This window comes from Oreochromis aureus, linkage group 2, assembly GCF_013358895.1.
Source record: "Oreochromis aureus strain Israel breed Guangdong linkage group 2, ZZ_aureus, whole genome shotgun sequence".
Lineage (NCBI taxonomy): Eukaryota > Metazoa > Chordata > Actinopteri > Cichliformes > Cichlidae > Oreochromis > Oreochromis aureus.
The window spans coordinates 13,979,970-14,004,216 of NC_052943.1; the positions used below are offsets into that span (position 1 = coordinate 13,979,970).

Sequence of the window (24,247 nt, forward strand, 5' to 3'; positions counted from 1 at the left end):
TAATGATAAACCTGGAGCTCGGAGACAGAAAGGTTCCTGCCGCATTACAGATTTGCTTTGAAATGTCTCACAATCCGATTTGAATCTTTCAGCTTCCTGTTTATGTCAATAAAACTTTTTTTTTTTGTATAACTTTAATTTGATGTATGAGTTTATTTGTTGCAAAAATAAAACGTTTCAAAAAAACTTTCAAACAAGCCTGCCCTTCACATACACTATAGGAAGCACTTTTAAACAACTTTATTCAATAATTTAAAGTTAAATATAACAGTGTTTGTACCTCAGATTCTTGATCCTGGGGAGAATGGTGCAATAAAGTGTAATAGAGCTTTTCCAAAACATAACAACAGGTAAAACGGATGTTATTAATGAAGGTAGGCTAGTCTCCTGCTTAAGTACATAGTATTCATTCACGTGATGTTTTCATGCACACATATAGGGGCTTTCTGCATTAAATGACGGGCTTAATTGCTTTGTGCTTTGGACTAAAAGGTGACGCTGGAGGAGGGGCAACCATTCTCACTGCACTATATTCCCTATATTATATTTCTAAAAAGAAAACTATAGACAATAAAATAAACTGCAACAAAAGTCATTAGAGGCGGGTATTTGTTTGTCCCAAGTCTTTTGTAAAATGTGCAAACTCTACACACAATTTAAAGTGAAAGCTCAAGACTTACATTCCGAGCAGGACTTTTCTGACTCGCTGTACTTTTAAACATCGGCTAGTAATAACCCAGTCCATCCCGAGGAAGTCGATAGCAGCAGTGAGCTAAACACAGTGATTTAGAGCATCTTTAAAACTTCACCTATTTGTCCGACCTGGGAATCCCTCCACCACCTCCTTCATCCTCCCCGCTCCCTCCCTCCTCCTGCGAGCCACCCCGTCCACCGACAGCGGCGCTTCCCGTGACGCCTCGAACGGAATCAGATTCGGACACATGCGCTCTCACATCAGGTCCCTGCCCCCTGATACACGGCAGCAGCAGCGGGGTTACTTTCCGTATACCGTCGAGCTCCAGCGCTGATGGGAACCTCGGGGCATAGCCTACTTATCCAGCTGAGCAGCAGTTATTAACAGGAGGCTGTCAGAGCTCTTCCCGGACAATACCATGAAGTTAGAAGTCCTTCTTCTCCTCCTGTTGGGTTTTTGCAAGCTGTCCCCCGCCAAGATTGCCGGTGAGAAAACTCTTGACATATGTATATATAAATGTAATATTTCTTTAGAGTACATACTCTATGCGCAATAATGTCTCCACCGATTTGTTCCATTTTGTGCAACATCCGCTGATAGCTTTGATTAAACTCTGCATAAACTCCGATGACCTTGTCAAACGGAAAAGCACAAACTACCAACTGCTCACCACTGGTCTTATAAAGCAAAGGATTATGTTTCGTTTCCCACGTTTCTTTTTGGATTTAAAGATTCAGTAACTTGGAGAAAGCGATGCAGACTTCTAATTGTGTTGACAACAACAAAACAGCAAAAGCTGCCATTTCTGTGGGATGAATTAAGGTTTTTTAGTGCAACAAGATAATCCTTTTAGCAGTGTAACGCAGTAATGCGATGGCCCTAGCTCTGCTTCTCTTGGAGCTGACTGGTCATCAGGCAAACAAGAACACAGGTGTCATATATCAGCATCTCTGCACCTGTCCTTGAAAGTACAGCCAGAGCTTGTGGGATTCAATCATCTGTAATGTGGCTTTCATGTTTGCTTGGTGGATCCTTTATACGTATTTACCCTGTCAGATGATGTTAGACAGATGTGAAGCCAGAGTGGAAAAAAACTAAAACACTGCAGGTTAAAGGTGGACACTCTTCCTCACCGTCCCTCAGCTCACACACATTAGTCCTTGCACATGATGTCCCTTGTGTCTGATATTTTAGATGTCTCTCTGCATCAATATTACAGTTTCTGTTTCTCTGGTGACTTTATTTCACTGCAGACTGACTGATGGGCTGACTGCCCAGCTTCTGTGCACAGCCATATTAACCATTTATCCTATCTTGTTATCTCGTTATGCAGTGTGTTTTTTTAGAGGAAGAATAAATGCTTTACTTTCTATCCCTGACACTTAAAATCAGGCTAGTGATGGTGAAAAGCAGCTGCAGTAGGAGCACAGTTGTTATTATTGTTGATCCACCTTCCCTCTTCTTGTTCCAGCTCCAAATGAGTTCGTGTCCTTGGCGGAGATGGAGGATGCTTTATTGAAGAACCTTTTCCAAGGCTATCAGCGCTGGGTTAGGCCAATCCAGCGTGCCAATGACACTGTTAAAGTACGCTTTGGACTCAAGATCTCTCAGCTGGTCGATGTGGTGAGACGACACACACACACACACACACACACACACACACACACACACACACACACACACACAAACAGACTGACATCAGTTTGCAACTCCTGTTAAAAGTGGCTTCCTTAGTTTGAATGAAACTAAGTTTGAATTTTACACGTTTTGGTCTTTCGGTCTTCCTGTGAGATTTGTTGGCAACATCCAAAGTAAAGCATATTGCAAGCATTGCCCTTTAACAGCAAAAACAAATGCAAGCATGAACATGCTTGGAAAATGCAATTACTGAAAAAGTATCAAGACACATAGTTAGATAAAACACGTGTAACACATATAAAAGAAATATAAAGAGTCTTGTTCCTGTTTCATCAGTGTCACTATGTGTGGTGCTGAAATAGAGCTCAAGCTATCTCTTCATATTTGTGACTACACAGTCTCTCTTTGGAGTGTTTCTTTAATATTTCAGAGGGTGACTGTGATAGGTTGAGATGGTTTAGGTGCTCCAGAGGAGAAAACTGAGCACGCTAATGGAGGAACCATGCTTCTTGGCTTGAAATATTCATCTCAGCCAGTTCATATTTAACTTTTCTTCTCTTCCTTCCAACAAACACAGCCAGAAATGAATTACATAAAGCTGTTTGTGGCAAATAGGAAAGGTTTAGGTTGATCTGTTGGATTCTGGGAAAGAGAAAGGGCGATGGAGCTAAACATAAAAACAGCAGCCTGCCTATGCTGTGTATGTCCCCTGAGTCTCTCTAGGCTGCTGCTCAGCTCTGTATTAGATTATGGTTCACCTCTGGTCTATGTGATCACCAAAACATTCAACTGAGTCTGACAGCTGAGGCCTGCGCTGGATACGCTGAACATCTTTGAATATGTCTCTCTCACGTCTGCTGAGGTTGTTGAACTCTGTTTTTGTTATGAGCACAGCTTCCTGCACCCACTTTTGGTACTATGTTTTCTTTGTGTTTACTAAGAAAGTGGCAGATAAATCAGATTCTGTCAGATACAGTGGAAAACGAAATGATGATTTGGTTCACCTCAGTTGAGGGTTTTTATTCACTAAAACAGTAGCAGACAATAAAATATTTGAATGAAATAAGTGATCTTGGATTTCTTTGTAAACCTTGACTGCTGACATGTGCAGACCTTTGTTTATGAATCACTTAAGCATGAACCAGTGTTGAGTCTACACTGAGCAGGCGCCTTAGGGAAGAACCAATTTTAAAGTGTATCTTTAGGTACTTTGTTATTAGAACTCTGTTACAAAAGCAAGTTCCCATTTCTTTAGTTAAATCTTTTTAAAAATGCCAAAGATATAAAAATTTATTGGCATAAAATAGTATTTTTGGACCAATAGAATCATGACATGAGGCGGATAAGGCTGAGGTATGCCAGTGACACGAGAATTTGACTCAAAATCAGTGGCGGTAGGTTTTATGGAGTGATGAAACCAAATCTTGAATTTCTGGTTGACATTTTTGTCAGTATGTCCAGAGGAAGTCAAGAGAGCGGTATAACAATGAGTGCCATGTTTTACAGCCATCTGTAGAACACAGTGCAGGCTCTGTCAGTGTTTAAGGCTGAACTTCAGCCTGTGGTTTTGGAAACTTTGTCAAAATGGATGAAATTATGAACCCAGGAAAGTATCATCAGGTTTTGATCCACTGTGCAGTAACATTTGGGAAGCTTCTGATTGGCAGTGCCTTCATCTTTTAATATGACAGTGACCACACTGCCACTGCAGTAAAAGCATACTTGGATAGAAAAACACACAGTGGAACACCATCAGTCATGGATTGGCCTCCCCAGAGCTCAAACTTCAACATTACTGAAGCAGTGTAGGATCATGTAGATAGAGGGCACAACAAAGGGCAGCCAGTATCCAGAGAAGAGCTTTGTACATCCTTCAAGAAGCCTGGAGAACTGCTCCTGAAGAATACTGAATGACAATGAAAGAAAGGTTGCAGCTAACACAGTTGAAGAATAAAAGTGTCCGTGCCAAATGTTGACTTTCAAGCTTTCAAGAATTCTACAAACTCTGTTTTTGCCTTATTTTATTTCTATGTATACAATCGCTGCACCTATTTCCCATTTTCCCTGAAAAAATGCAAAGACATCAGAGGTGCCTTGAGTCTTTTCCACAGTACTAAACAACCCAACCAAAATCAGCCAAACAAGCAAATATATTTCATTTTCATAGTTGCATTTTAATGTGAAAATCTGACAAATAATAAAACAATGGGTTCCAAAGATGATTTCTTTTTACATTTTTGGAAAGTATTTTTACATAACATATTTTCCCAATTTTAAATAATAATATTTTTTCTATTTTTTATGTTTTTGTCTTTTAGGATGAGAAAAATCAGCTAATGACAACTAATGTTTGGCTGTGGCAGGTAAGACAAAACGAACACAGGGTTTTTGGGCAGGAGCATGAAAAATAGTACAGGATCATCCAAGAGACCATTTATAAACATTTTCTCATAAATGTTAATCAGTTTATTTTACATGATGCATTAACAAATAACACGTGGTTTGCAGAGTAAAATGAGACTGACTTTTTGAATGTAATGTATTTTAAAACTAATATATAGACCCCGGATTTGCTTAAATAAGCTGTATGTATGAGCAGTTGGTTTAAATATAATATTTAGTTGTTATTTGAATAGCTGCTGATAGGTGACAGAATTCATAAAGGAGTCTCTTATAGAGGGTATAGAGGTATTGGGCTTTTTAATAAGTTTCATCAAGTTTAATTCCAGCAAATACGAGCAAATCATAGTATTGTTGAGTGTTGTTTATCAGTCTGTTGATGTGGCTTCCTGTGCTTTCCCTTGACCAGGAATGGATTGATTACAAGCTGCGATGGAATCCAGATAAATACGGAGGAATCACCTCCATCAGAGTTCCTTCAGAAAATATCTGGCTCCCAGACATCGTCCTGTATGAGAAGTAAGGTCACTCTGAAATTTCACCAATCCAGTGACTGATGATTACGTCATGTGAAACATGAGTCTGTCTGTATGAAAAACACTAACACAACGTGATGCTATCTATCTTAATTGCTTTTAAAAAAAAAACTTCCTTTGAGTGTAACCAGCATGTTGTAATATAAATATTATAAATATTTAATCTTACACCTCATCTAAAAAACTAAAATAAAACTCAGGCAACACTGAGCTGTGCTCAGAAAGGCCACTCTGTTCATTGTACATTCACCCAATCAGCCATACATTTACTTGACCACTTATTAGGTTTGAGTCTGGCTTAGTTTCCGTTGGTCAAGAAGCAGGGAACGACATGGACACATTTCATAATGCTTTCAAAGAGTCCATAAATGTTCAATTTTCATGTGATTATCAGTTGAACTACAACATGTGCATAAAAAGGAGATGGATGATTGCAAATAGTAGTATTAATTTAACAGTTTCATATAAATGGACTTATGATGAGAACTGACTTGTGTTTCATATTTCTTCAGTGCTGATGGGCGGTTTGAGGGTTCCCTGATGACCAAAGCTATTGTGAAGTACAACGGGGCCATCACATGGACACCACCTGCCAGTTACAAGTCTGCCTGCACCATGGATGTCACTTTTTTCCCTTTTGATCGCCAGAACTGCTCCATGAAGTTTGGGTCCTGGACCTATGATGGCAGCATGGTGGACTTGGTTCTCATGGACAACCAGGTTGATCGGAAAGACTTCTTTGATAACGGGGAGTGGGAGATACTCAGTGCTACTGGTGCCAAAGGAAACAGAAAAGATGGCTTGTTATCCTATCCCTTCATCACATACTCCTTCATCCTGAAGAGGCTGCCCTTGTTCTACACGCTGTTCCTAATCATCCCTTGTTTGGGTTTGTCCTTTCTGACCGTCCTGGTCTTTTACCTCCCCTCAGATGAAGGAGAGAAGCTTTCACTCTCTACCTCCGTCCTAGTGTCACTTACTGTGTTCCTGCTGGTCATTGAAGAAATTATTCCCTCCTCCTCCAAAGTCATACCCCTGATCGGAGAGTACCTCCTCTTCATCATGATTTTTGTCACCCTCTCCATCATCGTCACTGTCTTTGTCATCAATGTCCACCATCGCTCCTCAGCCACTTACCACCCAATGTCGCCGTGGGTTCGAAACCTCTTTCTTCAAAAACTGCCCAGATTGCTGTGCATGCGAGGGCACACTGACCGCTACCACTACCCAGAGCTGGCTCCCGAAAGCCCTGAGCTGAAGTCTCGCTCTGCAGGTCGGAGAGGCCAGAAGACAAACAGTGGTTCGCACGGACCGACGACTTCTGATGGGAAGGACGAAGAAGCCTGGGGCGCTATGTTGGAGAAAGCCATCTATTCGGTGCGCTACATCAGCAGACATATCCGTAAAGAGCACTTCATCCGTGAGGTGTGTAAAGTATTTCTCAATAAACATTAAATTCTTTTGACAGATTAATGTTTATATTGCACATACTGTTTCTGTAATCCCATGTCTTATTTTTGCCTTTTCACAGGTGGTACAAGACTGGAAGTTTGTGGCCCAGGTGTTAGACAGAATCTTCCTTTGGGCTTTCCTCACTGTCTCAGTATTAGGCACCATCCTTATCTTCACTCCAGCTCTGCAGATGTTCATGAAAATCCCTCCTCCAACTCCAAGTGAGGAACAAGCTTCGGAGCAGTTACACTGACGAGGCAACTGATCATCTGCCTTCAAAGAAAACATTTTTTAAACATGGTACCACTGAGCAAGAAAAGCCCACTGCAGGCACTTTTTACAGGGTTTTGTTGACTATGTGACTCTTTCTGTTAAACCACTGTGTAAAATATACATGCAAATAAGTCATCAAGTCACTGTGTCTGTTTAGTCAATATCATAACGTTTCATCTGATTATATTGGCATTTTATTCTGGTTTAAGATACATACGACAACCTCAGTAAACAGTAGTGTCACCTGTGTTCATTTTCAGCTCGCAAATTGCCAAAATAAAAAAAACAACAACAAAGAAATGCTTCATAAACTCTACACCAAATGGTATTTAGCTATCAATATACAAGATTAAGGTAAAACCCCATAATTGCCTTATTTTTTATGTTTTTAACCAACATCATATTTAATTTTATATTTTTTTCTTGAAATACTTTTTTTTCAAATTCAAAACAAATTTCTACTCTGGGAATTGTAATTAAATAAAACATCTATGAGGGCATTGTCAAAGCTATTATTTAACAGTAGGCTACTTTTTGTAGTAAACTACAAGAAAAATAATTTCTGCATACAGTCTTTAAAGTACCTTAAACAGAGATCCCACCACCTTGCAAAACGTTTGACTTTTGATTTCACACATTAGGGGAAATAAAGTATTAAAGGAAATATACTTAACTTACTCTTCCCTGAGTGTTTTTTTTCATGTGACAAGGCATGAATAAACCTGAAATAAAAGTAATAAACAGTAAAAGTTAACGTTAGCAATAAGTCAGATGAACTGACTTATTGCTGAAAATGATGGCCCTGATTTGGCCCTCAGGCTGTATGTTGAGTATCACCACACTGAATCTTAAAAATTGTGCTGTTCTGTTTCAGTAGCATTTACTGATTTGTCATTTGTGTCGTCCTCATCAGATACATTTTTCTCACAGCAGACAAAGAATACATTTAAAGTAACAAAGCGTACTGGATTAATGAAAACAACCCAATAAAAGTTTGTTGTTTTTATTGTTTCGATGTACCTAATTAAACCAATAAAGCTGGTTTAAATACACAAGCCTGTTTAAGATAATGCTGTTTTTAGACTCGCTTAGAATTCAGCAAAAAATGTATTTGCTCATCATGTTGTTTGCAAAATTTAAGTCACTGCAGTGTCACAAATGGTATGACTTATCCCCCCAAACAGGATCATTTTAATGATGTAGTTTTGGCTGAAATCTGAGAAGTAAAATCTGCATCTTGCAGCACCACCTGGTGGTAAATCTCATTTCGTTTGATTCTTCGAATACTGTTGAATACGTTTTAATTAATGGCATAAAATCATTTTATTTCCATTAATAGACAATCCCAAAACACTAAAGAAGCAAAATGTTCAGTTCAATTTACTTTGATTTTATTGTATGAAATTCTTGCATCATTTTTCTACAATAATCCAATAAATTTGACACAATTGCTGAAAACAACATTTTTCCCCATGCTGATATAGGAAATATTGGTCACGCTTCGTAACCAATGAGGCTTAACTTGAGTAAAAAAGCTGACCAATTAATGAGATTCTAAGACTTTCTGTCCAAATGTTCCATTCCTGTCAGGTAGTGTGTTTGATCGCTAAACCTAGTATAGTTCAGGCAGGCTCTGAATGGAGAACATTTTCAAAAACATCCCATATCAAGTAAGTCTTTATATACTTTTCTAACTATATATTTTGTATATATGCTTTTGTAAATCACTTTTTATGAAATGTTTTCCATTTCCCAGTCTTCTTTTTTCTTTTCTACCCATTACGACCGGTCAGGCTGTCCAGGTGGGCGCGTGCATTGCGCAGCATCTCCATATACATCCTGTTGTTTTCGCTGCAAAGTAAAATAAAATGATAAAACATATATACATGATGAATATTGACTTTAAGTTTGTGTGATCAAAAGTATCATAACTATATTAAAAGGAAGTTACAGTGCTCATTGAAGTTGGGCACGCTGACCATTAAAACAGTAACCATTGTTGTTTCCTTTGCAAACGTGTTTGATTTAAAGTTATGTAAGTAATGTACTCGATAAACATACATATCAAATGATAATGCGTTACCTCGATAAAGTTGGAAGAATATGACAATGAAACATTCAAATGTAATTTAATAGCGACAAACAGTTACGTCACTCACGTGGCCACAGAGCGGTCAAACATCAGGTTGCTCATGTCCATGTAATACTGCGCATCTGTTCGAATGGCTGTCCAGTACTCATTAGCCTAATGAACAAACAATTACGATTCTTAAAGTGACTCACTCTATATGCTTAGAACATTTCACTAACATTTACCTGCTCCTGAACGGTGTAACCCCACTGGTTCTGAGAGTAGTTTGGATCCCAATATCCTGCCTGTCTCTTCAGCCTGATGAATCGCTTAGCCTCCTCCTCCTTCAGGAAAGGGGCAGCAAAAACCCTTAAAAACATTAACATTGATGGATATAATAATACTTGTGGGCGCATATATTAAATACAAAATCCTAACAAAATTTACACAAATAGGCATCATGGGCGAATCCTGGATGTTAAATAAGTCTAGTAGATCTGTTTCTTCACAATGGATGTTAAAATTTTAAAACTATAATTTTCAAAACTATGTTTCATGACTTTAAATCTACAACACCAGCACATTTACTTGCAGTAACAACAGAGGAGAAAGCTTACCACTCAAAACAGCCAAGAGGATCAAAAACTTCATGTCTGTGAAATTATGAGTAAAGAAAATGTTTTAGAAGAAAGAGAGAAATATGTAGACATCTAACTGCTTGAGCTGTCAGGCGTAAATACTGTAAAGTTTCATTAAAACGTGACAGAAAGGGAGATTTACCTGCAAAGGTGTCATTCGTCTGAATGTGTGAGTGTTTCGGTTTCAGCACAAAATCCATCATGAAAAGTGAACAACACTTTCCTTCATAGATTTTTTCTTTAATACCAGAAACCAGAAGGGAATGAAAGAACTCAAGCATCAGGCCAGGCCAGTCACTCTGAGTCAACATTTACATTTATCTGTTGCCAGCAGACCAAACAGCAGGCCTCCCCCCACAGAAGCCAGGCTGTGAGATTCAGCATAGAGATGTTACTGGCTGTATTTTTAGGTCAAGACAGTCACTAAAAGGTTTATTCTGTAAGACGTGTTTTGTTTAAATAAATTAAAATTATTGAAGAAAAGATGCTTACAAATGCTTTTTTCTAGACACAACTATTCTTTGCTTTTTGGCTGCATTTTAAAACCCTTAAAAAAAAAGTTATGTTGAACTTTAAAGGCATTATTGCATCAACTTTTTCCACAAAAGATTCTCCACTCATGTTACTTTGAACTCTTATTGCATTATATTGCAATAGATATCCTTTTCTGTTTCAAATGGTATTACTAAATTCCTCATGTTTTATGTTATATAAATAACCATATATTATTGAACGCATGACCTATTTTTATAATTTGGAAGTAAAGCTTGTGTGTGTACGTCTACATTTCTACCACTAGGTGTAGTCCTATCCACACTGACTTTTGGTTAGAGCGTTCACTCCCTGTGTACCATTTACTCATTGTGTGACACAAATGGCAGAACAATTACCATTTTTCCAAAATAAATTTTGTAATCTGTGTCGGCATATTAAGAAAATACGTTTAAAAAAATGGACCGTGAAAAAAAAACACCTAAAGAATAAAACAAAACAAACGTAAATGTGGCCAGATGTTGGTGCAGTAAACTATTAACATAAAATCAGGAGTAAAACTGACAAAAAGAAGCACATTAAAAACTCCAGCTTATGTGATGGATTTAATGAAAGGGAAATATTAACACATAAAGCAGCCTTTTCTGAGGGAAGGTAATTTAAAGCTTGCTTTTGAATCAGCTCAGACTTCCAAAAAAAAAAAAAAAAAAATCAAAGCAGGTCCCAGGAGGATTAATTTTCATTTTTACTTGTTGAGGTGCTGCATTAGGTCTCATCCTTTTAAGTATGAGGAGGAGCCTACCAGTGAATTTCTTTGTGTGATGTAATATTTAGGCCTACAATCTCGCTCAAACACTGATGTAGCCACATGAAAATGACTATATAAAAGCTGAATTGAGGGTGACGGTTAATTCAAAGTGATAATACCGAGAATAATTTAAACTATTTATGAACATAAGACTTTCTAATGATTGGTTCATACACATGTGACAGTATTTTTGTGCATAATTGTATAATTTTTGAGTTGTTTTTCTTTAACTGTGTAACATTTTCACTCGCCCCCACACAACGCACAAAACCTTTTAGCTCTTTTTGTTTGGGTTCGTCTGACACGCTCTGTCTGTCCCTTACCCTTGACTCACTGCTGACCTTTTTCTACAGTAAACTACTAAGTGTGTATGAGAGGTCTGACCTTTCTGTCACGTCCCATAATAAACTGTCACCACCTGAACATTTTAACAGAGACAAATGGCAAGCTGGCAGCTAGCGAGACAGAAAAGGACGAGCTGTGTTGAGCGGACCAAGATGATCTTCATCATGTGGGCTAGATATTCACACGTACCTCAAACCAGCAAATATTAGAGTGCAGAAAAGATGCATATGAACTGCTGTTTTCTTTTTTTTTTGTTGAAAACATTTCAGATGTGCACACATTTCTGAAAAGATTATAAATGACACAATGCAGATTCACGAATGCGTGCACACCTCCCACATCAAAGGTAGTGATTTAGATACAAACTAAAGCTCATCTGACCTCATTCTATCACGCACATGCACACATATGCGCCCTGCTGGGACTATGGGGAATATTTCAAATATTTAAGTTAGAAACAGGGCAAAGGACAAGATGGATGTTGAACAAAATATGTTACGATACTGAAAATTTCATGCATACTTTCTCATCATTGAGAGAATATTGAGATAGTAACGTCATAACATTAAGTAATTAAACAGAACAGTTTCCATTTATAAAAAAATTGATAATTAACAGCTCCCTACAGTCTTCACACTCATTTCTGTGGTTATCGTTTTCTTTTGTTCACCTCCTGGACTGGAGACATTTTAAACCTCAGCACTGAAGCTCACAATCAACTCAAAAAGGTGAAATATAAATAAATAAGAATTGCACTGTGACATCTTTCATGTTCATTCATATTACATTTGCCAAACAAAAGTGTTGGGATTACACCTGTACACGTCCTTAGGGTGGAAAATCTGAATGGTCTGTCTGAAAAAGGACTGTGGTATTTGGGTGAAAGAGTCCAGAGTATCATCAGCTGCCAGTTTGCTGGAGGATTGATTTTAAGAACTTTGAGCATAGAGATGTTTTTTTTAAAAAAATGTGTGTGTAGTTTGTGCAGTTGTAATGTGCACTGTGCATTGTTAAGTGGGGCAAACAGCTATACAGAGTGTAGGAGGAGGCAAAACAGTGGAAAGAAAAACATAAAGTAAAAAGAAAATACTCCTGGTGCAACAGAGCCACAGAATCACTTTATAGACACAAACACACACAGAGACAGTACTGCATGCATAATTATGTACTTAATATTTACACTCAACAAACACTTTGTTAGATGCACCTTAGTAATGTTTTGGACCCTTTTTGCCTTCAGAAATGCCTAAATTCTTTGTTGTACAAGTTTCTGCAAATACTCCAGAGATTTTGGTCCATATTGAATTGATGGCAATTTGAACAACTGCTGCAGATTTATCAGCTGCACATCAATGATGCAAATCTCCAATTACACCACATCACAAAGGAGCCCTATTGGATTGAGATCTGGGGATTTTGGAAGACATTTGATTACAGTGAACTCGCATTCTTGTTCAAGAAACCAGTTTGAGATGATTCAAGCTTTGTGACATGGTGTGTCACTGTGTGTGATTTGTTTACTTTTACTTCCTTCTCACTCCCTAGATGTTTTTTTTCTTTTACAGTGAGATTATTTGAAAGGATGAAATTGGGATCAGAGGTTTCACACAGCCCGCTGTGGCTTTCGGGACCACCTATTGAACAGATATGGGATGCTGTACCAAATCAGATCTAACAGCATAAATCTCCTCAGATGGAGCTCCATGTGGGGTATGAAAAATAACTAATACCAATGGCGCAGGCCTGCCTCTTAGATAATATGCCCCTGTTCCACTGAGAGAAGAAGAAGAAGAGAGAAAGAGACAGGGAGCAAAGGCGGCGAGAACATTTGGAGAAATATGCAATGTTCCCCCTCATTGCCTGTTGGATTCTATTTCCGACTGAAATTATTTATGGACTGGAATAAATAGGTCATTTGATTATAAGCCAGTCTGGCACAAAAAGGAGACAAATATGACAAAAATGCAGTTGATGAACCTCTTTGTAAAGCTGGGAAGGGGGAAATTGCAGTGAGATGCGTGGCACTTCAATAAATGATGATCTACAGCTGTGGGAGATGGAGGGTATGCACTGGTGATCTGTACCTGCTTCTTGGGCCGGAGTAGGTTTTCCTGTCCAGCACAAACAGTGAGATAAAAAAACTGACAAATGACAAATGTGTTTATCTGGTATTTGGATAGCTAGCTCTGTGACCTTGTGTTTGATTTAAATGTGCACTTACCTATTTTATTTGGCCTCTTTTGTACAGCTCAACAAATCTTTCACCTTATGCAACAGTTACACTTAGAAAAAAAATTATTGCAACTATCTTGCTGCCGTTGAAATGGCTGCTTTGAAGAAAGGGATCAGGTTTAATTTAATTGCGACACATTTCCTGCGTTTAAATTAAACAGTGATTATTTCAGGAAATTCACCAGCATGTCTCAAAATAGTCTCATTGCACTTGGTCTGACTCAGACTGTTTGGAGACAGGTTGCTTCCTGCTAAACCACCTATGCAACAGCCTTACTGTCGAAAGTAGTTGCCCAGAGGTTGGAGTGGTGCATGCTCAACCAAATGTTATAGCAAAAGAAAAAAGATATATATCAGTCACTGGGCAACTACCAATTTTACTAGTTGCTCAGAAAAGGCTATGCACAGAATCAAGCATGTAGTGATTTGACTGATTGGACTGAGCAGATTGGTTTAAATCATGCAGGATGTTACTCTCAGGCTACAATACTACTCCCCTGCTTAAGCAGCTTGTTTCTCTGAGGCTGATAAGAGTATTGATACAACTTTTATTACACTTAATAGTGTAATACGGCTACCAACTGATAACCTTATCCTAAGTTCACTAATGAACACATTTATTTACACTGTCAGAGCACTTATGCCATTTGGAGTTTTACTTAGGGTTACATATTCCTTATTTACTTTTAGATCTGTACTTTATGTAACAGTGCACAAATGGAATCAATCTTCATACCTTACTCTGTGCAAGAAAGATAAGATTTTTTTTCCATGAACATCTAAAAAAAGTTCCTGTTTAATTCTACTGTTTACTGTAATAGACTGCAGCGCATACAGGCATGACTGGGGCAGCACACACACAGCCATGTTTCCATTACTTCAGGGAACTTTACATTCAGGGTTTCGTTACATCATTGCCTGAGGTCAAACACTAACATTATCACCCCCAGAATGTGAGCAATATAAGTGGGCGGCACGCACACGCGCATTTATTTGATTGGACTAGTTGAGTTTAAGTAGACACTAATGTAATCTTTAGTCAGTGTCTCGTGAGCATGTTGTACGATTTAACATTCAAATGTGAGCTAGTTTTCAGGGTTAGCAAACAATTACTGGGTTACAAACATCTCATCAGCCTCATCTGTGCTCACAGTCCCGTGACAGAGGCTATTACAGCACTTTACTGTATCCTGTTGTGTTACCTGTGATGCGCACTCAGGCTGGGAAGGGGGTGCACTGTGCAGCGTTGTGTTGTGTGCGTGTGCGTGTGAGGGAGACTGAAGCAGCGTGAACGCGCCAATCTGAACTCCGCACTCCTGTCTGTCAGTCTTTTTTTTCTTTTTTCTTTTTGCAAATCTCTCACACCGTCCCGGTCCCCTTCGTTTTCCCCAGCCTCATGTTCATTCCACCGCCGAGCCGGATCAGAGTCCCCGTCTAGCCGACACAACCGTTGGAGTTCACTGGACGGTGCCAGCATGCGGTGCCACAAGTTTTGGAAACCGTGTTCGCTTGGATTTTATATTTGGATCGCAATGCTTTTCAGAGGTAGGTTTTGGGGCAAAGTTGTTCTTTCCCTCCAGTTAATATGATCTAATGAAGGGTACCGACTGGAAAACGATTTTTGTTTTTGTTGTTTTGAGGGGTATGATAATTTAGACCTGAGTTTACGTCCTCAAACGACTAGTAGGAAATATTTTCGGCATTTTCGGAAGTTTTCTGACATTAAAAAATCAAAATTAATTGCACAATTTTAAATCGTCTGGCATAAACAAACCAGAGTACGTTTAGATAATTTCATATCTGGATATAATGTGGAATTTTTTACTTAGGACCTCACAGTACAGGACTTGGTCACGGATCTTTGTTTAGCAGTCACCATATACCTACTGAATAACACTGGCTGCTGAATCTTTCACAGGCTAATTAGCTATAAATCTTTGAATTTTCTACCCAGAATCCAGACTAAAAAACAAGTCAAAGACGCAAAGGGTTATTTTTAAACACTGAGCATATGTATGCATTACTCTCTACATTAATGTTTGCTTCATTGAATGATGATGATGTGCATGCCTGGCTTTATAATGCATTGCTAAGCCCCATCCCATCATCAGCATCAGCATCATCATCTAACATCTGGGTTGATTACTTAACTCAGTGGTTTTGCTGAATCTGCTTTCCAAAGCACTCCTTTATGCATAGACATATGTCCACCGCAAACCCCAACCTGCCACCTTCCACTTCATCAGTCAGGAGGGAGGCAAGACCAGGAGGCAAGGTCAAATCAGGTGATAAGACATTCTAACACATGTCACATATGGCTGTTGGCATGTATTGGTAATAGCATCCTATTTATCCTTGAACAGTTCATAGTTTGTGTCCAGTTTTTATCCTGTCTACTGTCTAAGAGATACACAGAGCATCACAAGTCATGTAATGACTTCTCAGAATTGTGTGGTTTACCTCTTTCTTTTTTGTTGTTTTACAAGAAGCAAGAGTAAAAACTTAACTGTCTTGCAAACTTACTTTTGCTTTATTGAGGTTGAGGTTGAAATTTTGAGATACATATGTGGACATGAAACAAAAAATGAAGGGAATCGCAACAGAATGGATACGGTTTGTTTCACCCATTGTTGTTTTTCTTTTACTATCTTTTAAGTGGCTACCAAAAATCAAGCACAGACACGACTCCACAGCATGCTGTTCAAACAGGGCATCATAACTGATGAAGCAAAAGCGATGAGCCCCATGCCAAGTAAAGGGTATTACCTCTCTCCATGTTAAAGGGGACAGAGGGAAATCAATTAATCCATTAAAGTACTTCAGGAAGGAAACTGGCACATCCAGAAAACATGCTTAGACTCACAGGAGTCCAATATAAAGACTGTAACCTCTCCCCAACCACCCACCCACACACACACACACACTACTCTGACTACACTAATGGCATCCTACTGAGACAACAGCCTCACTGCATACGTCTGACTCAGAATCAGATGTTTTTATTTAAAATAGCAGGGAGAAAACAAGACAAAGCAAAAGAAGAATAACCTGAACTAGTCTTCTACCAAGTGTTTCTAGTCTTCTAGTGTTTTAAAAATCAAATACTGGTTGACCATAGAGTTGTATTTGTTGCATCCATCCATCCATCTCTTCTTTTCTGTTTTGGCAGCAGGGTACACCTTGGATAGGTCACCAATCTATCGCAGGGCTAACACAACCATTCACACTCACATTCACACCTATGGACAATTTAGAATCATCAATTAACCTTACCCCGCTAATTGCATGCCTTTGGATCGTGGGAAGAAGCCTGAGTATCTGGAGAGAACCCATGTAAACACGGGAACAACATGCAAAGTCCACACTCTTAAATTGTTAATGTCTAGAACGGCTAGCTAGGGTGGCAGTGGTGGGAGAAATTTCTGTGTGTACTTGTATGTGTGTGCAGAATATTTACAAATGTTAATATTCTATAAAAACTGTTTATATGTTTAGTAAAATAATATAGTAGAGTTTTATACTTAATGAGAAAATATTAATGATTACTTTAGATTAAGATTGATTTCAATTTAAAGCAGGGATGTAGAGGTTCTTATGTAACTTTCCTCCACTCTACTGAGTCAAACAAAACAGAGCAGTGACCCAAAAAAACTGATGTTGTAGAGATCTTTAACAATTTCTAGTTTTTGTTATCTTTATTTGTAGCCCACACTCAGCCAGCACGTGAATAAGGATTTAACGCTGTCCTCAAATTATTTTCCCATCCTTTACCATCCTTGGATGCCTGTGATTACTCGAACCTTTATAACACAGCATGTGGCGTAGAAATGGTTAACAGGTTGTTCTGCTATTAAGTTAACTCAAATGTTTAAAAGTATACCTAAAACATTTTTATTTTGCATTAACCATGTAAGTGTTGAAGGATTTTTGTTTCTAAATCTGTAAAAGCATGTGGGTTGTGTTCAGTGTAGACGAGATGTGGTGGTCACAGACTCGGTGCAGCACTTCAGAGGTCTTAGCTCCTGGATTAGGATTACAGCGGTGTTAGGAAGCCGTAGATTGTAAATCTCTCCTCTATAAATTCATCTATCTAGAGGTCCATTAACAAACTGCATCATACACGATTATGCTCGCTACTGTAGCCAGTCACACAATGCTGGAAATGATGTGTTAATGGATGAGTTCATGGTTCATCAGTTGATTTAAACATCCCACACACAGAATGGTTACAGTGTGTGTGCTTGCTCTTTGGAAGCCCAGAGTTGCACAGAGAAGTGACAAGCATTACTAGTTAGCAACAGAATATGTGGATGGTTAAATCTATTATATTAATTATAGTTTTCTGTTTTATCTCCATCCTAACGGTCTCCTTTACTTAGCTCTAGATCACTTCTCTAGTTTCACCCTATTATTAGGGATTTTTTTTACACTATTTTATGTCATAGGCTTACTGCCTCACTAAAATATTTTGTCTTTTATTAATGTTTACAGGTTCAGAGACCCTAATTTAAGTCATTTAAGCATGATCGGGAATATGATGAAATGTAAAGGAATCCAGGATTTTAAAGGCTCTGTGATGGACTGGTTTTCATCCATCTTTTACACCTCCATCTAGCACAAATTATTTTTTCTTTCCTGGATTCTTTTTGTACCTCCTGCTTAACTCAAATCAACTAATTTTCCAGAGTCTCATGTTCTTCCAGTTTCCCCAGCTGCATTTTGAATCAGGTTAGGTAATAGGCTAGTCACCTGGGTTCAAATGTAGGTTTAGAGCTGCTGAACATCTGGATGCTTCACTGCTGACCTCCCCTGACTGATATGTTTTCTTTGCCAAAGGACTGATAGTAAAATAATGAGCTGCTAGACCATGCCAGTGTAGATATGCCCTCAATTTACATGAATGCACACTTGCCTGGTGTTGGAGGCAGAGCGCAACACACTTTTTATAAGAATCATGCAGATTCTTATAAACAGAATCACACAGATAAAGCACTGTGCAAAAGTCTCGAGCTGCCCCTCATTCTTTAATGTTTTGTTAGAAAATGGGAAAGATGTCAAGCGTCTAGTTGAAACATGGAGAATCATTTGGTGTGATTATCTTCATTCTTCAACACAGTCTGAATGCTTTAGGTAATTTCTCTAAGTAGTCCAATAGTTCTCCAGGCCTCTTCAATGACATAGAAAAGCTCTTTGGATGTTGGTTTCCTTTTGCTCTGTCCTCTGTCAAGATGATCCCACGCTGCTTCATGACACAGTTGGTTAAACAGGTCAGATGCTTGATTGGTTCATATCATATCTGGTGGGTGGAAGTTTTTGTTTTAAATAGCAGTTTTCGATCTGCATGCCTAAAACTTAAATCAGGGGTTCCTCAAGGCACTGCCCTTGGTCCATTACTCTTTAAACTTTGCATGATCCCACTTGGTACTGTCATAAACAATCACAGTATGCAGAAATCTGACCATATTACCACAGTACTGAAGTCACTTCACTGACTCTCAGTGCAATATAGAATTACTTTAAAGCATTAATCCTATTAGTTCACAAAGTTCTCAAGGTTTAGATCTCTGACTTGCTCCATGTTTATTAATCAGTCAGAACTCTCAGGTCATCAGACTGAGATGACAGGATCAGTCTCACTGTGCTGAGGGTACTTTCAGTTATTGTGGTCCTGTTCTTTGGAAGCAGCTGTCTGCTGACCTGAGATATTATTATATGTGTGCGTAAATTCTAATACAACCTCTAAACCTTTTTATTCAGACAGCCTTACACTCAATAGGTGTTTTTTGTTTGTCTTGTTTTATTTGAATTTGCTATTTTTACTGCCTTATTGTAAACCTACACCATACACGTTTTTATGTTTTTATCTTCTGGGTTAAGCAATTTGAATTAGCATATAATGAAATGTGCCATTCAATACTGTTTAACACTGTTTCATTCCTGGAGTATGTTGCTATTTATTTCTTGTTTCTGTCACTATAGTGTCTGGATTCTGTTATTTCTCCACACTGTCACTGTACAGTGTTGGCCACGGTCTACAAAAGAGATACATATCTATGCTGTTCACCTTTCTATTATTGTTTTATTTAGAGTAAAAAAGAAGATTTTAAGTACTGTATAAGTACTTTAAAATTGACAAACTGGTAATTGTAGGAGTTTGTGGTGTAAAACAAGGTGTGTTGTCCTGATCTAATTCCATCTCCTAGAAGCAGACTGTATATTCTTGAACTTTATTTGTTTGAACCTGTGAAAATCTGTTTCCCCTGCAATGATTTGCATATAGTGCAGCTGTTATCATTTTTTAAAAATAACTGTGTGAGGCGATAATGTCTTGTTTTACTAGTATGTTGACCATTTTCCTGAAACCCTCATTACTCACTGTATTTTTTGGTCACTTATCTTGGACATCTGAAGTGACATTGGACAATTCACATTAGCAACCGCTGCATTGTTTTTCTTTGCATTCCTGCATTCAATATACTGCCATTTGCTGTGGTTTCAGGTGGTAGAAGAGGTTAGTTGTGTTGTTTTGTGACACAGACACAACTCTACAGCATTCTTTGCATATGATTTGTTCTAGGTTGACATCACTGGCCCTAAATCTGAATTATATCCAAACTACAGGTAATGATCTGCCTCTAGGATCAAAATCTTTGCCTTTGGCTGTGCCAGACATTTGATTTTTGTTTTTGACGTTCTGTTATATGTAGTATATCACTGCAGTCAAGTGAATTCAGGAAATTTCAGGCTCTGCGGTGTAGGGAACAGCTGTGATTGGCACATGCAGGCACGCTGTCAGGGAGAGCTTGATTTGCTTTTACTTCATGTCTAGCTGTAGCACACATTTTCATTATCAGTCAATCACGTTCATTTAAAACTGCAGGAAGTTGAAATTGTGATTGAGATTAAAATTTGATTAATTGTGCAGTCACCTTCCATCTTTTAGTCTTGACTTCTGGATTCAAAAAGCTAATTAACCTTTAAAATGGACAAACCAATGGGTAAGATCATACAAGGTATGCCTATCATCCTGCCTATAGTGATGTTACGCATTCATTACCAATGCTGCAGCAGTATAATTTTGTGTCACACATATAATTTGTTGATATCTGCAGGACGGATTGCATTTTAACAATATCAGTATGTTTCATAGCTGAGAAGTCCGTCTACACCGTTACCTCCCAGTCTATTTAAGCAAAATATACAGTATTTGTTAAATGTTTATATGTTATGCCTAACTGCAAACCAGGAATGTGTTATAGTTTGCACTCTAGCCTGTGTTTACATTTTGATTTGGTATGTTTATTTTTCCAGCTGCCAGCAGATTTGATCTATATTCAGCAAATGTATCATCTTTGGACTAAAAACATGCATGGTGTGAGTTTAGCATCAGATATATTGCACATTCATTCAATAGTGGAAATCTTTCCATATTTGTTTCTTCCGCACACACTCATAAATACAGTGCACTAATGCGATATATTTGCATGAGAAAGGGTCTAGATGTGTAGCATTTGTTGTGATGTCGACTCTCCGGGCCCTCAGGGAGTGGCATTCTGTTAGCGGTTCCTTTGTGCAGCATAGTCCTTGCCAGATTCATCACTCTGGTCCCAGGGCACTGTGGGTTCAGAGCCTTTTTGTGTTCCAGACTGGATAATAGATCGGGCTTTTTTGAGATTTGCCAAGATTGTTGTGTGAAACAAAATTACGGTAAATAATAATAGATCTGTTTCTTGTGTAGAGTGATTTTATGTGGATGTTTTATGCTTTTTTCTTAGGGATAAACTTCAAAAGAAAGAACCTGGCTGCATGTAAATTAATGTTGAGTCACACTAAAGTGAATGTCTTTAAAGCCTTTTACTTGTATTTTAATCTTCCCGAGCCTTTTGTTACTACTGCTTTGTAGTGTTGCCGTTTATTCACCAGGATTAATGTTACATCATTTAGAACCTCAAGGGTCTCAGCTATACCAGTCCCCGGGTTAACTGTGAACAATGTCTGTCTAGAAGCAAGATCACTGATGTGAATAACAGTTTATGAAGACTGTTACACTCCAGCTGCAGGAGTCTATAGCAATTGCTGCATCACTTATGGATTATAATATTATACTGAAGACATTTTTAACCTTAGGAGATAATGCCTTTTGAGTCCTTTTAAATTGATTAATGTTCTTGAGATGCAGTTTGGCTGCATCATCTCACTACTGTCATACATTTGAAGGCTGATGATGGGTGTCACTGTCTCAGGCCATAGGCAGAGGTATGTGCAGATGAGGAAGGGATGGAGTGGCACAAGTATTTCAACCTTTTGCTTAAGTAAAAGGTCTAAAAGTCCTGAACGTCTGAGGTATGGATAGAAAACATAAATGGAGACAGCACAGTGGAGTGCCACAGGGGACTGCATGCTCCACTATGCAGCCCCTCGATGGGGTTAAACTCTCTGCAGCATGGATATGATTGCACCATTGCACCCAGATCTGGGAACCAGTCTTTCCAGTGCTACAGTAACTGGTCAATAGTCAATATGCTCTGATGGTGTCATCTGTTTTGTATAAGAACCAGATGTGATGTTTTCCACAGCACCAGTATCGCCTTCAGTTTCAGATTCAGGTTGTAAATGTGACAGCCGGCTAGCACATGTCCTCAGAACCTCGGGGCTGATACAGTGATATAGCACAGGCACACCAAGAATACTAAACACACCATTTCTGTCCCATTTGTTACCACTTATCTGTTAAATATCAACATTCCCATTGATTAGTTTTCACTCAACTAATCACTCCAATAAATTCAAGTTAGCTAGCAATTTTCAGACATGAATTTCAAACAGGCCTGAAGTCCTTTATTCATGTGCAGTAAATAGCAGGTGATAGTCTGCTGTAGATGTGTTTTCACTGCAGGAAACACTCAGTTTGGTTTTGGTAAGGGTGCTGTCTTAGTTCTTTCTGCTATGGAGATGGCAGGTTAAATACAATTTAATGCGTGATCCAATGTCTGATATTTGCTTTCTTACCTGCAGCTGAGCTGGAAAAAGGTCAAGGGCTGCTGTGCATGTGTAAAAATGACTGAAGTTACTCAGCCCTGTGTCAATATTGCAAGTTTAGTGACATAATATTTTGGATTTGCCCAAAGCATAAGAGTAATTAAATCACTTTTAACTGTATAGGTAATCTACACAATAGATTAACTAATATTCATGACTGCGGCAGATTATCTTGACAAAGGGAAAAAAATGGACTGAGAAACAAAGCCATTATCATCGCTGCACAATGGAAAGCAGCTCAGCGTGGATAGGTTTACCTGACCACAACAGGGGCCCTGATTTAAGAGCTGGTCATTTAATACTCTGCTTAAAATAGCAATCCTGTTGTTTGGGTGTTTGTCTAAGGGGTATGTGTGACAGCGAGAAAGAGAATGTGTCCCTCAGGCTGTTTGTGTGTGAATAGCCTGTCTGATGAGGCTGTTTAGAAGCCTCATCTGAACACACTGACCTAGTAAAAATATTCAAATGGGACAGAATCAAATAGCTGAATTTCTCAGTATATATTAATTTGTGAGCATGAGTGTGTTACAGAAAGAGAGAAGATTAATGTGCTTAAATGCCACCCCAAAATCACAATCACTTCACGATGGTCACCTTCTGCCTGTTTGTTTGGCCTCAAACGACTCTGCTATTTGTTTGCAGCTGATTGGAAATAAATTGCATAGGTGACAGTGCTGATTTGGACGGTTTTGTTCATATTTTTGTGTGCGCCATCTCATTCTCTGTAAATAAGAGTAAAAGGATAGAAAGGGGAGAATGTACTTCTCATTTTCTTTTAAAGATTTGCTCTTGACATTCAAAAGTGCTTCAGATAATTTGTATTTGTGGAATTAATCAACATCAATCCATCCATCCATCCGTCCGTCCGCCCGTTAATCCATCCATCCATTTTCAGCTAAGTCAGTGTCATTTGTTTGCAACACCTAATTTAGATATCATAGATATTTTGTACTAAAACTACTAATTTGAGCTTCACTGATCACATGGGAACAAATATCTGTTATATTTAAGCCCTCAGACAAGTTCTCATAACGTTGATTAAGTCTTTTATAATTAATGATATTAGGAAAGTTGCCTGTATTACCCAGTTTCATACTTTTTAGTTTATCGAGCAATGTGTAATTTGAAAAAAAATCATTGCACTGGAAAAGGAGCAAGCTACAGCTAGGTGGAGGTGGTGGAAAGACCAAGGAAAGTTTTGAGCAGCGTCTGATTCCAAAGCTAAAAAATAACCAGAACCAGAAGTCAGAAAGATAAGATTTGCACTGCAGATTTAAGGTGTTTCTTTCGACTATGTATAAAAGAGTCCAACCCACAAAGCACCAATATCATTATTAATTTCTTTAGTATTTGAAGAGCTCTAAATTTTTGCGCGCATACAACATCAACACAGACTGGTTGAGAGACAAGCGACACATTTCTGGACAGGTTGTCTTATCAGCACAGAGCTAAAAACATTAAAAGCATGATGATATTCAGACCAAATTCACATCTCCATGGGTCTCACATTTTTAATTTCCTCTCCATTCAGTTCCACAGTCATCTGTGAGCTAGAGCTCACATCCAATATTCTTCTAATAAATTTTGATGTCAAGGAAATCCACACAAATAAAATTGGCGTGGTCTGTA

At 38.4% G+C, this 24,247-nt stretch overlaps 3 protein-coding genes across 3 annotated transcripts in view; 2 read left to right on the forward strand and 1 right to left on the reverse strand.

Annotated features, from left to right (window-relative positions):
• Nucleotides 1–867: 867 nt before the first annotated feature.
• Nucleotides 868–8,163, forward strand: LOC116318386 (neuronal acetylcholine receptor subunit non-alpha-2-like). Its single transcript, XM_031737417.2, has 6 exons — nt 868–1,179; nt 2,166–2,317; nt 4,651–4,695; nt 5,142–5,251; nt 5,781–6,693; nt 6,800–8,163. The coding sequence occupies exons 1-6, from the start codon at nt 1,113–1,115 to the stop codon at nt 6,971–6,973; spliced, it is 1,461 nt and encodes a 486-aa protein (XP_031593277.1). The 5' UTR covers nt 868–1,112; the 3' UTR covers nt 6,974–8,163.
• A 602-nt stretch (nt 8,164–8,765) lies between these two features.
• On the reverse strand, nt 8,766–11,733 carry LOC120432828 (uncharacterized protein C3orf85-like). Its single transcript, XM_039598061.1, has 5 exons — nt 11,729–11,733; nt 9,682–9,717; nt 9,310–9,433; nt 9,153–9,238; nt 8,766–8,844 (listed from the first exon to the last, which is right to left on the reverse strand). The coding sequence occupies exons 1-5, from the start codon at nt 11,731–11,733 to the stop codon at nt 8,766–8,768; spliced, it is 330 nt and encodes a 109-aa protein (XP_039453995.1).
• A 3,041-nt stretch (nt 11,734–14,774) lies between these two features.
• LOC116320848 (neuronal acetylcholine receptor subunit alpha-7-like) overlaps nt 14,775–24,247 on the forward strand; it is a 33,426-nt gene continuing 23,953 nt past the window's right edge. Inside the window, exon 1 of the mRNA XM_039618863.1 lies at nt 14,775–15,124. Coding sequence (XP_039474797.1) covers nt 15,055–15,124 — 70 coding nt within the window. The 5' untranslated portion in view covers nt 14,775–15,054. The remainder of the gene's footprint in view (nt 15,125–24,247) is intronic.

What these genes read in the sequence shown, in the direction of transcription:
- LOC116318386 (XM_031737417.2), top strand. Translation starts at nt 1,113, where the DNA reads ATGAAGTTAGAAGTCCTTCTTCTCCTCCTGTTGGGTTTTTGCAAGCTG. An exon ending in GTCCCCCGCCAAGATTGCCG is followed by an intron (nt 1,180 to 2,165) that starts GTGAGAAAACTC and finishes TTCTTGTTCCAG; the next exon opens with CTCCAAATGAGTTCGTGTCC. An exon ending in CTAATGTTTGGCTGTGGCAG is followed by an intron (nt 4,696 to 5,141) that starts GTAAGACAAAAC and finishes TCCCTTGACCAG; the next exon opens with GAATGGATTGATTACAAGCT.
- LOC120432828 (XM_039598061.1), bottom strand. An exon ending in CCTCTTGGCTGTTTTGAGTG is followed by an intron (nt 9,434 to 9,681) that starts GTAAGCTTTCTC and finishes AATGTTTTTAAG; the next exon opens with GGTTTTTGCTGCCCCTTTCC. An exon ending in GTTACACCGTTCAGGAGCAG is followed by an intron (nt 9,239 to 9,309) that starts GTAAATGTTAGT and finishes TTTGTTCATTAG; the next exon opens with GCTAATGAGTACTGGACAGC.